Source organism: Larimichthys crocea, chromosome III (assembly GCF_000972845.2).
Source record: "Larimichthys crocea isolate SSNF chromosome III, L_crocea_2.0, whole genome shotgun sequence".
NCBI classification, from domain to species: Eukaryota; Metazoa; Chordata; class Actinopteri; family Sciaenidae; genus Larimichthys; species Larimichthys crocea.
Window position 1 is genome coordinate 37016889 of NC_040013.1, and position 11779 is coordinate 37028667.

Consider the following 11779-nt stretch of genomic DNA (forward strand, 5'->3'; position numbering starts at 1 on the left):
AGTAAGTAAAAACTAATAATCATAACTCAAAGTCAACTTTCTATCTTTTTCTGGCAAATGCATTACATTTATTCCTTTAGTGTGAACTTTCACATGCAAATGACCACAAACTAATTGCCCCACAACAAGTCATGGGTTCCCAGTCACTCTGGTGGTCTTTGGACCCCATGAGGGACTGGGGTAAAGGGCAGTTGCTGTTCAGTTACATTTGCTGTACATTTCATTTCTCACAGCGAAGGTTTGAATGCTGTTTCAGATCCGTCTCCATGCTGCCAGGGTTAAAACTCTGGTGGGGAATTTTCAGACTGAAGGATCATTCTTATGGTGTGATATGGTGTGTTTGATCAACAATTTTCAATCTCTATCACACAATCATATGACCTTTGAGCTATCGATCTATCAGTCCTTTCCATGTCTGTGCAGGGTGGGGCTTCCCGCGTTGAGTCAAATCATACAATATCATGACAGTGTAGTATATTGAAATAGTTTGGTCACATCCATTATCTCTTTATTGGCCTATATGTAGTCACATTTAAAAAGAGTGAATATGAAAAATCATCTGTTAGTGGCCTGTAAAGTTTATCCACCAAATGTTGGTCTTCAGTTGGTGAACGTAAATTCCCTTGAGGTTATTGAAATCTCTAAATACCCAGAAAAAATACAATGAACAGGACCTCTACTGTACTCAATGGGTACTGCACGAGCAAAACAACCCGTCTAAAAAAACACACCCACACACTTCCTTTTCTTTAAAGATCCATCCAGATGTTCTACTACAAAGGCTGTAATCTCTAAAATGACAAAAAAGAGAGTTTGTTTATACATACGAGCACTTTAATAGCAAAAAAAAAAAAAAAGCATATACAAGACTTGATTAAGCAACTGGTGCACTGGTGCAAACGTCTCCTCAGTGTGATAAAAAAATTATCAAGTGGCTGTAATCAAACTTTTAGTTGAACAGCATAGCTGTGAGACACTCAGAAAAAGTAGATCTGTTCATATCCTGTGAAGTTTGCAGCATAGACAGGCGTGTAGTTATAAATCAGTGATGAGTCCTCTTCCTCAGGACTGTCAAACTGATGTAAACTTTTCCTTCCTAAACAAAGCAGAAGTGAGATATGTGTGATTACAAGAGAATAGAATACAAGAGAATAGAGTATAACAGATGAATCGTCTCCATGGGGAAACTGGGTTGAACAGAAGTGTTAAATGTAATACTTGTTTTATTTTGAGCATAACTGGATTGAATTATAATGTGATTTTACCAAAAGTATCTTTTCATTATTGGTCTGCTTTTCTAAACCCAGAATTATTCATGTTAATCTCCTCTCTTTGTCTCTAGTGGCTGAATTAAGATCTCTCTGAACTGAATGAAGTCATGACATGGTGGATAATCAAGTGAGAAACTCTTTATGGATACAATAACTATACATTTGTGTCTGGTTAATCCAGTGAAATAAATATCCAACATCTGACCTGACAATTAAAGGTACTGCATCACAATTATACCTAAATTAATTATATAAAAATATTGTATTCCCATATAGCAGTCCTGCCCATTGATTTGCCCACAATAGTCTTATTCCACCAGAGATATGTATTAAAAGGATAGCTGCCTCGACATAAATGGCAGACAAAACATCTCACCGTATATCATCAACCTGTAACAGTGCAGGTTTTTTCTTTACTTTACTGAAACATCCATGTAAAAAATACTGACAAAGGAACAAAGTCTGTAGAAAGTAACCAATATAAACTAATATAATTTCAATTTCATTTAATCATTTTGTTCAACAGACTAATACCTGGATTGGCATTTGTTCCTGTAAATACCTGTCAGTAATAAGACTTTCCAGGTACTACGGACATGGTGGACTCCTGGATGTATGCCCAGGAAACCATGATGGTATATGATAGTATAGATGTAGGTCAGTTTACACACACACACACACACACACACACACACACACACACACACACACACACACACACACACACATATATATAAAAATACATATATACTGACCCACATCAGTTCGCACTAGCCTATCTGAGTTCATTAGGTAATGTATAACATGTCTACATTTATCTAAAATATCAGCTTGGTTACAAACATGTCTTGCCAAGGCTACTGTTGGCCATTATGGATAAAATCTTCAGTTATATATAATATCTGTATAGATTATGAAACTGATCATAAAGTAAGCAGGTGTGTGTGACCATTTGTGGCTAATCCAGTGTAAAAAATATCAAGATACTTCCACATGCTAATGTGAAACAATCAACAATTTTAATAATAATTTTGATTATTATTTATTATATCTGTTCATATATGTGATTGTTGTCTTACCTTCATTGGAAAAAAACTCGGCCAGCAGAGAAGATAACTGAACAGCATGAGGGGAGTGAGGAAAGTTCAGCTTCCTGTCCCACTGAAAACGATTCACCTCTGGGTGCCACTGTGTTCCATAAAAGGGATATCTCCTACCTGGCAAAATAAATGAATATAAATAGGTAGATGTTGTTATTATTTCAACTCTGCTACAGAGCAATGAGTAGGTTAATCACATTAATATAAAAATAATCTTGTAACCTTCTATGGTTGAGACAAAGTGGACTCTGTTCTCAGCGATGTTTGTCGACAGGGCGGAGAAGAAACTCTGCAGATTCTGATTTTCCTGGAAGGTCTGTAAGAACATTTAAAATCTTTTCTCAAGGATCTTTCATGTATCTCAAGTGTATGAACAGATTAGATATGTATCTTTCTGTACACTGTGTACAATCTCCTTGTGGTAGTATATTCAATGACACAAGGTTTGGTGGGTGGTAATTTGATTAAACACAAATTAATTTAGGTATATGCGTCATGTAAGATTCAATGACTTAATTAATCAAATTAGCACAAACCAACTGCCACACTGTTTTGTGTGTCTGAGTTCTTGGAGCCCTGGGGAAGTAATCCACTCTTGATTAACCGTACAGTTTATGCAGCTCTTTGATTGTTTTTTATTGTGGTCCTGCAGAGTTAAAGTTTGAGTCCTGTGTAACAGAAACCCTGAAATACACATTCTTGATGTTGATACTTTTCAGAACAATAACAAGACAAAACTCAGAGGAGAAGTGAAACATACAGTACTGTACAGTGACGCCGGTAACCAGAAAGATTAGCTGTACCTTTACTGTAAGTCCATAGTGGTGAAAGTTGCCAGTCAGAGGTTCTTGGGTCAAAGCCTTCATAAGGTCATTGGGAAAACTTTTAAACATCTTACTGGTGGCAGCCTCTGCAGGGATTTGAAGGGAAAGGGTAAATAAACTTTACATACTGGAATAAAAGAACAAACAAACTAAAAAGATGCATGAATTCATCAGACAATTACATTCTTACAAGATGAAAATGTAGAAATAAGATTTTTCATTTCTTGTAACTTGCTTTTACTGACACCAAGTGGCACAATTCAACACATAAAGTTTTCCATATATCTGCCTTAATTCAAATGTAATGTAATGTATCAAGGCTGTACTAACTAAAAAGAAAACAACATATAAAGACAATAATACAATAGACTGCAACCTGGGGTCAGGTTGAGGGGCAAGGCTATGTTCTCAGCTGTGGTGTTTGTCAGCAGATTTTCTCCGGCCACCAGTACAGTCAGTAACTGCATGCCCATGCATGTACCCCAAATGGGGAAGTGGTCCCCGGCATCGTTAGCCTGGAACACACACAGAATCAGAGGTTTGACTTTTTTGTGATTGAAACAATAAAACCACACAAAAGACTTCTTCTGCATTTACATTTTATGCAGGTTAAAAGTTAAACTTTAATATTATTATTAATTAAAAAAAATTCATATGTTAGTCCTCAGTGCAAAGCTTTATTGCTTTCAGAGTTTTCATTTACTGATGGGTGAAAAATTGATTTTAAAAAGATTGCAAACTATGCAAAGTAAGTATGGCAGTAGCAATCATTTAAATATAGCTGAGTTAAAAGTTTCCTTGTTCACTCTGAAATGTTGTGAGGTCAAAAATTGTCTTAGAGAATGAAAATTCCCAGAATAGGTGCAATGACAGTGCTTCAGCACAATGATTCAGTAAATTCACAGTGGTTTCTGCCTACCTGAAAGGTTTAAAAGACAGATAATAAACAGAAAAAGGACATAAGAATAAAGAAGATGCATAGATAGTTATATAGTTAGACATGCAGAAAGAGAAAAAGAGAGATGAACAGTTACAGCCCTTGAGGGAGAAACAGTGAAAATAATGTTCTTCTGTACAAACCGTCCGAGCAAGTGTATAAAATATCTTCGCCACCCTGGCAAAGTCTGATGCCTCCAAATCTACAGCTCCCCCGATTAAAAGCAGTCTACACAGACATCACACAGATAGGAGCAGTGACAGATTGAGTGAGGACTGACAAAAACATGATGTATCTGTTAAAGATATAAATGTAATCTGAGACATTTATAGTGATAAAACTCACCCATTTATCTGCCTGAAGATGTTTTCATATTCAGATGTAGTTAGAGTCAGTCTGTGGGACGCAAAACGAAACAAGCAATGCTTCCTCACTGTTTTATTTCATTTTATTTAGACAGCACGAAAGCACAGATCTCACATGGGAAACCTGTAAGTCAACTTCTTCTTTTTGCACAAAAGCAGCAAATATTAACAGTGAAGTAAATATTAGATCAAATCACAGGTTAACTTCCAACTAATATCAGTTATAGTTCCAACATGCTCTGTATATACTGTTTAGTTATTCTGCAGATTTTAATGTTTAATAGGTAGAATTATCTTCCATTAAATGCTTACCTGCTTGTTGAAATTAACAGATCATATACCAAAAAGCTCCAGTTAAATATATGATATGCTCTATCTTTAACTGTTATAAACATTAGGGGACTTAACTCACCTGATAGGCATCACTCTGCTGCCCCCAGACTCGATGTATTTCACATAGGAGGCTGGTATGTAGGTCCTCCCAAATGGTTTCATAACATCGTCTACAACTATCTGAGTCAAAACACCTGTGGGACAAAAACACAGCAGCTGTGAATACACCTAAACTTCTCTTTAAATCTGTTTTGAAGCCAGCAGCAGCAGGACACTTCACTTACCGATCACAGGTCTGTTGTTCACAGCGTCCTGGTTGAGTTTAGTTGGCATAGCATTGCTGCAACAGAAGCAGCCAGCAAAAAACAAACAGGCATATACTAAAAATCCTGTGCCGGACATGTTTTTACCTAAATTATTTAATACAAGAAACCGAACAAGGCTTTTTGAGCTGTCAGAGTGTCGATTCATGAAAACGAGCTGCAGCAGACTTATATATGTCAAGTTCGAAGAGGATATAATCAGTACAGGGAAGTGAGGAATATCCAGGTTTACATGTGATTACTCCACAACTGCACATGCTGGTCAAACCAGTTGACTGCTGATGTACACATAAATATTCTGCTGACAGCACGGACTTTTTGGTAAAATTCTTATCATTTTTGTGGTGTGGGAAATGATGCAGTTTAATGGGTCAGATGAGGGTTCTGCAATGAAGTTCACAGAAATGACTTGAGATCATTTAAGACAGCAGCTTTCGGTTTTAAGGTGCTGTCAAACAGGTTTTTGTCTGAAATTTTAAGTAGGCTTTCTATTTTTAGGATCTGAAAGGTAGGCAGCTTATTGCAGAGGCGTGAACAGACTCTGAGAACTGAAGCCAAACTTTCTTTCAGATTCTCCTGAGAAAAAAAACAACAACTTCATGGTTACTTCACTGGTTTCTGTCTATTTTAATAAATTAACTAATAGATCTTTTACCAGTAATGCTGTGTAGACATTTTTCACTAAATCTGGCCCTCTCACTGATGCAACACCTTCTAAAATAATGCTGAAATGAGTGCAGTTTCTGTAATAGGCAAGTTTCCACACATATTGGGTAACACATGGAGACAAATGAGCAAAATTCCTCCGCAGAGTGTGATGTGTGGTTGAAAAACTAGTCCTAGTTCAGTCCAGACCTTGAGCTAATATTATTTATGGTTTTATGAAGGGGGAAAGTATGCAATTCAAGCAGCAAATGGGGATAAAGTCTAATGAAATGACTTGGGAAATCCAAGGATTCAAGGTTTTAATTATACCCTTTGTCTTAATCACATCCCATTATTAACTAAGCAAAGTATCCATTTAATCCTGTGTGTTTTCACCTACAACATAGGTCTATTTAGTGAGAGAAAGAAAGAAACTTGATACTATGAAATGTATATTGTTGCTCCATCAGATCCAGAAAGTCACAAGTCCATTTGTCAAATGCTGATATTTGGTAGTAAAATGCTGCAGTGGTGTGGTATGTTTCTATTTTTTAAAAATGACACCAAGATGCATCAGCAGACCTAAATCAGCAGAAATGTGCATTACCAAGTGTGATTTAACACTAAAGTGTGTCCTTGTGGGAGCGATGATAAATGACCATGCAGAACAGCACAAGGACCTTGCGCTTCCGCACAACTGGTGGATAAAAACCTTCACACCATACCAGTTACTGTTGTGATTGTGAAACATTTCAACCATTCAACTTCTTTTTTCTCTTTTTTCTTTTTTTTACAAAGTACAAAATCACTGCAAGCCTTGAGACCAAGGCTGGATTACCAACTGGGCCAAGTGGGAAACAGACTTCTTTCAAAACCCTCTTTTAATTCCATGTGAGTTAGGTTTGGGAATAATAATGATTTTTTTTAACCCCTGTGTGTCGCTGCCTATAATAAAGCTATGATGTAAGTTTGCTGTGTTCTTTATGGGCACTTGGAGGTGACAGGGCTGTACAGAAATGGTTAAAATGTGACTTTACTGATGATCACAGTTGAATGGAGCTCTGTATTCAGACCATTTAGTAGTCTGTTAACAGCATATCACTGAGCCGCCAGGTGGAGACAAATCCCCACTGAGTGGTTCAGATATGCAAACACCTGAGCCAAACCAAGTCTGTCAAGTCAAATCATGTAACACAAAAATTTATGTTCACCACAGAGTAGGCAATTATCATTTTTTAAATATTTATAATATCCAAATATGAGTGATCGAGTCTTTAGCAAATGTTATGTATTTAATATCACAAGTTAAGGTTACATGTATTTATGAGGTTAGACAGAAAAAGAGTCAGAAGAAAAAGTGAGAGATAAAATTCTATATCTAAGATACTGTATCAGTTAAATGTCGGGCATAAGTAAGTATAAGTCAAAACACCTTGATAGGTTGCCTAGAGTGTAACCTAACTTTAAAATACTGACCATTACTGTAATGGCAAACACATTATATTCACTGAGTCATGCAGTCTCTGTCCAATCTCCAGCTCGAGTTTCATACTTCAAGTATTAGCGTAGATATTACATAGACATTAGCATATTGACTCAAGAGTAACACTGTTTAGTCCTTCAACTCACACATTAGTCAAAAAAACAAACAAACGTTACTTTTCCAACATCCATGTGAGCAGCAGTCTCCATCTTTAAAAAGCAAACAAATAAAACTTCAACCATTTCAGTCTTTCTCTGCAAACAAGATGAAGAAAATGAAATGAGTATTTTTCTTTATTTTAGAACAGTGTATATAAGACAGTATTTTAAGTAAACTAAAACATTGCATTAAGATAAATATTTTAAAATTCAAAACTGAAAAAGAAATCACAGGTATGGTAGAAATATATATGATTCATCTTCTGACTTTCATGTAATTTGTTGTTGATTTATTACTGTTTAATATTGCTACTGCCTGGCTTTATTTCACATCTCTGTGTGTATTTGCAGAAGTATTCAAGAATTCAACAACTTGATAAAACCATTATCCTCTATTCAAGCTAGAAGGCAACGATAGCCCAGTACAAAACTACAAAATAATAATTCCCTTAGTATATAGAACCCTCACACTGCAAAATGTAATATTAAAATGTTGTATGCACATTAAAAAATATCTGTGAGTGGGCTGTGCGTGATCTTCATTATTGTCCCACAATGCAATGTGTAAGGCTAATTCAAGGACTACTCACTTGCAAAAATTAAAATAATGTGCTTAAAAAATATATTGGAAAACATAAAATGTCATAAATCTTCAGAACATTTTTCTTCAGAACAACAGACATTTGTTTTCTCTTTAAAAGGAATCCAACACAAGAAACTTTGTGATAATCACATCCAAGCTTTACTACAACTTACCTCTGAGCCTTTCTATTTCCTGACAAACCTCTCCGCACACAGCAGCCAGCAGCTCCTCCCTTGGCTTCAGCCCATCTAAAAATACTAAAAAAAAGAAACAGATGGACATATACTGTAGATGTAATTTATTTTCCTATTTAATACTAGTACATCTACTACAGCGCTAAGAGTCACATTATTTATCATCATTTTTTAGGTCTCTACCACATAAATACCCTAACTTCTCCAATAATTCAGTTTTTAATTACAAACTGTACACATGGCATCTTTGACTGGACGCTTACCAATTCCAGACACCATTGTCTCCATCTCTTGATGGTTTTTCAGGTACATTGGCCACACGTGTCCATCAAAGTAGCCCGGAGGATCGGGAGGTGTGTACACCCTTGAACTGCCAATCACAGCGAAAGAGGTCAAAACAAGAAGAAGAAGCAAATAGTTTCATAAATATAAAAATTGGAAATGAAATCAGTGAAAAAAAATTATACAAATAACCCAAATAGAAAATATAGTATACAAACAATGCCCCCCAAATAGAAATGACACCTTCGTCTCCTTTTGCAGACTTCATAAGGTATTTCCATGTAGTATTTTTTGTTGAATAGCTCATTCAGAGGCCTGTAAAGGTAAAACAAGATAAAAACATCAGCATTATTACCTAGAATATCATATTATTATAATTAAGCGATAACTGTTCATATCATTAAATAAATCCTGGGGAACTGTTAGCCCTCATGGTGAGAGATAAACCACAACAGAATGGTTACTTTCCAAAAACAGGAACCATTTAAGTGGAAATCTCTACTTAAAAAACACAATTACATCTATATAATAATTACACATTGACTGCCTTTATCTATGTCTGCTATCATTTATACAACTAATAACTTATGATGTGTCCATTTTTAATGGCACTTTATTTATAAGGGTTTATAGTTTTCATTTCCATGTAATTACTATGTCATTAGGTACTAATTAAAGAGAAAATAAAAACAATGTTCATTTATTTTGGTTGATTCATCCTGAAAAGAAATGCTACATTTAAACCTAAATATAGACAATCTTTACAATGAAATCAAACTCTTAAGATTTTATTTTCTACCTGTAGTTGAAAATGAGGAAGCCTTCCACTATCAGCACAAACACCTCCTTATCGACTGATGGTGCTATGTGCTCTGGGTTCAGGTCTCGCTGCTTCAGGAATGACTCGGGATCTCTTCTCCATAAGTCAACATCACTCATCATCACGTCCATGTGGAGAGCATCAAGTGCTTGAACAGAACGCAAGACCAAAATTTAATTTACCCAATCAGGCAAGTGCATGTAAAAGTCTGAAAACTGATTAAACGTTTAAGTAAAATATAATTTATCTTGTTTCATCTTTTCTCTGTTTTTTTAAACATTTTAATTTGATTCTTTTGGAGAAAAACAAATAATTTGAGGACACCACACTGGCTTCTTTTGGAGAAAAACAAATAATTTGAGGACACCACACTGGCCACTGTAAATTTGGCTAGTTAATAACCTGAAAAACATAATTACAACACACAGATATTCAGATATTCCTTTGCTGTAGTGTCCTTACTGTCATATTGCTTAAACCCATTGCTGTCTTCTGGTACCACAGACTCATCCTGAGGAAGAAGAGGATCCGCTGTTATCGGTCAAGCTCTTTAATTTACAGCATAACTCTGAAAGTGTAAAAAATGGTGGTATGATTTAAAGAAGGCCTTACAGTCTACCTTAAAATACGAGTCCTGTGCGATGATGCAGCTGTTGGGTATCTGCTGGTGTAGACTCATAGCAAGAGTAGATTTTCCTCCATTGGTCATTCTGAAAGATAAACAGTACAAAACTTAAAGCTGCACAAACAAAATATTTTTTGTATATGTTTAGTAAACTTCTTATACAGTATAGAATAGTTGACTAACTTCCCTTATGGAGATAATTATATACCTTAATTTAACAATATTCTTTTTAAGGATTACTTTAACAGCGGTATCTTGTTTTTGCTGACCTCTGGTGGTTTAACCTCGCACATTGCTGCTGCTGTGATGTAGAAGTGTTCTCCAGGGTGTGTCAGTACGAGATCTTGACTGGGAAATTAGCCGGGTTGTTACATCAGACAATATTATCTAATGTGTATCTTATCTATGTCTTATCCTCTATCTCAGTGTACAGTGTTGTTGCATACACCAGACAATACATAATAAGAGATTACAGTGCAGAAATGTTTGTTTTCTAACCCTAAAATGTTTCATTCAGTACATTCAGTACATATCTGTGTCACCATTATTTAAATAAAACAAATTTAAAGGACCCTCATGAAAAAATGTTTGTAACACATATATATAATGTGATTGGATGGTCTATAATTAAAACCCTGTCAGTTGGTTTGAAGAATACTCATAACTCTCAGATGTCACTGTCTGAACTGTACTGCACAGTATCAGCCTAAAAAATCCATTATCAGTCATGCAGCAATGTCAGTACACTGCGACCTCACTGTGTACCGTCCAAAGTGCAACTTTAAACCAGAGAGATCAGTGCATTTCTGCAGACTGTTAGCACTAGATCTATTGAACATTTCAGCCACATACCTCCATCAGGCATCCTGATTTCATTATTGTGCAGAATATGCATCAACCAACACCTAATTTGACATTAGCAATTATCGGTGTCATACTTCTACTAAATGTTTTGTATTTCCAAACTATAAATGCAAAGAAAACTGTTATATTTCAGACATTTATGTATGCCTGTCTTCTTTAATCCATGCTAACTAGACCTTCATTTTGACTTACCATCATGTCTGCACAGTGAATTCATGTCTGAACTCTCTGTAAAGTAACCAACTTTTATCAGTCTTTGCTGCCACATGTCTGTCACATGCTGCTCCCACTGCACGTTAGTTCATTTAATAATAGGTTCATGCATTCAGTGCCTTTCTGAGGGCTCCTGCCTTATCACTTACACAATAAACCACCCTGTGGTGTGAAAAACCTGAGCATGCAAACTGATTTCTAAGACACAGACCATCTGAGGGCAAATGACCCAAGCTTACTTACCCGCCAACTCCAACAACTAGTGTCTTCATCTCAGCTCGGTGCTTTTGATACATAACACTTAAGGTAGATTCATGACCAGCTGACTTTACTCATGCTTGTTGTGCTGCAACTACTCTGCACTCCCTCGCGCGTTTCCGCTATTGGATCCTCGTGATTGGCTGACGGAGCTCTACGTCATTGACACCCTGCTCATTGACAAAAAACATTTAAAATATAATATACACATAGGATATAGTGATATGTCCTTATATTTAATGCAGTGTTACAATTCTATTTTATTTAGAGCTAATAAATCAGTAAAATAAATAAATAAATTATGTAATAGAATGAAAAACTATAAAATATGAGTTGAAATGAATAGATAATAAGATAATTAATGACATAAATAAACACATAGAACATCATCAAGACATTATAAGTTATGTAAAATAAGTAAGTATTAAAGTAAAATTTAAAATGAATTAAAGTAAAATATAAATGCTGTCCACTAAGATACAATTACATTCAATTAAATAA

The 11779-nt window shown here is 35.6% G+C and overlaps 2 protein-coding genes across 3 annotated transcripts; both read right to left on the minus strand.

Annotated features, from left to right (window-relative positions):
* Nucleotides 1–812: 812 nt before the first annotated feature.
* On the minus strand, nucleotides 813–5326 carry LOC104920826 (gamma-glutamyl hydrolase). The gene is made up of 9 exons (XM_010733202.3): nucleotides 5115–5326; nucleotides 4910–5024; nucleotides 4478–4528; nucleotides 4276–4360; nucleotides 3572–3710; nucleotides 3175–3281; nucleotides 2594–2687; nucleotides 2351–2488; nucleotides 813–1096 (listed from the first exon to the last, which is right to left on the minus strand). The coding sequence occupies exons 1-9, from the start codon at nucleotides 5299–5301 to the stop codon at nucleotides 978–980; spliced, it is 1035 nt and encodes a 344-aa protein (XP_010731504.2). The 5' UTR covers nucleotides 5302–5326; the 3' UTR covers nucleotides 813–977.
* Nucleotides 5327–7069: 1743 nt separating this feature from the next.
* On the minus strand, nucleotides 7070–11437 carry nmrk1 (nicotinamide riboside kinase 1). 2 transcript variants are annotated; one of them, XM_010733201.3, is made up of 8 exons: nucleotides 11264–11437; nucleotides 9938–10028; nucleotides 9781–9829; nucleotides 9298–9466; nucleotides 8742–8813; nucleotides 8480–8586; nucleotides 8196–8279; nucleotides 7070–7535 (listed from the first exon to the last, which is right to left on the minus strand). In XM_010733201.3, the coding sequence occupies exons 1-8, from the start codon at nucleotides 11314–11316 to the stop codon at nucleotides 7525–7527; spliced, it is 636 nt and encodes a 211-aa protein (XP_010731503.2). In that variant the 5' UTR covers nucleotides 11317–11437; the 3' UTR covers nucleotides 7070–7524. The 2 variants fall into 2 exon arrangements, with proteins under 2 accessions (XP_010731503.2, XP_019120027.1); XM_019264482.2 differs by having other exon boundaries at nucleotides 11260–11437.
* Between the last annotated feature and the right edge of the window lie 342 nt (nucleotides 11438–11779).

Excerpts from the sequence above, each read along its gene's own strand:
- LOC104920826 (XM_010733202.3), bottom strand. The coding sequence starts at position 5,301 with ATGAATCGACACTCTGACAGCTCAAAAAGCCTTGTTCGGTTTCTTGTA. Across the intron at positions 5,025-5,114 it reads GAACAACAGACCTGTGATCG|GTGTTTTGACTCAGATAGTT; the intron begins GTAAGTGAAGTG and ends TTTGTCCCACAG. Across the intron at positions 2,688-3,174 it reads ACTATGGACTTACAGTAAAG|ACCTTCCAGGAAAATCAGAA; the intron begins GTACAGCTAATC and ends ATGTTCTTACAG.
- nmrk1 (XM_010733201.3), bottom strand. The coding sequence starts at position 11,316 with ATGTATCAAAAGCACCGAGCTGAGATGAAGACACTAGTTGTTGGAGTT. Across the intron at positions 8,814-9,297 it reads TTCCTCATTTTCAACTACAG|GCCTCTGAATGAGCTATTCA; the intron begins GTAGAAAATAAA and ends TTACCTTTACAG. Across the intron at positions 8,587-8,741 it reads GTCTGCAAAAGGAGACGAAG|TTCAAGGGTGTACACACCTC; the intron begins GTGTCATTTCTA and ends TGTGATTGGCAG.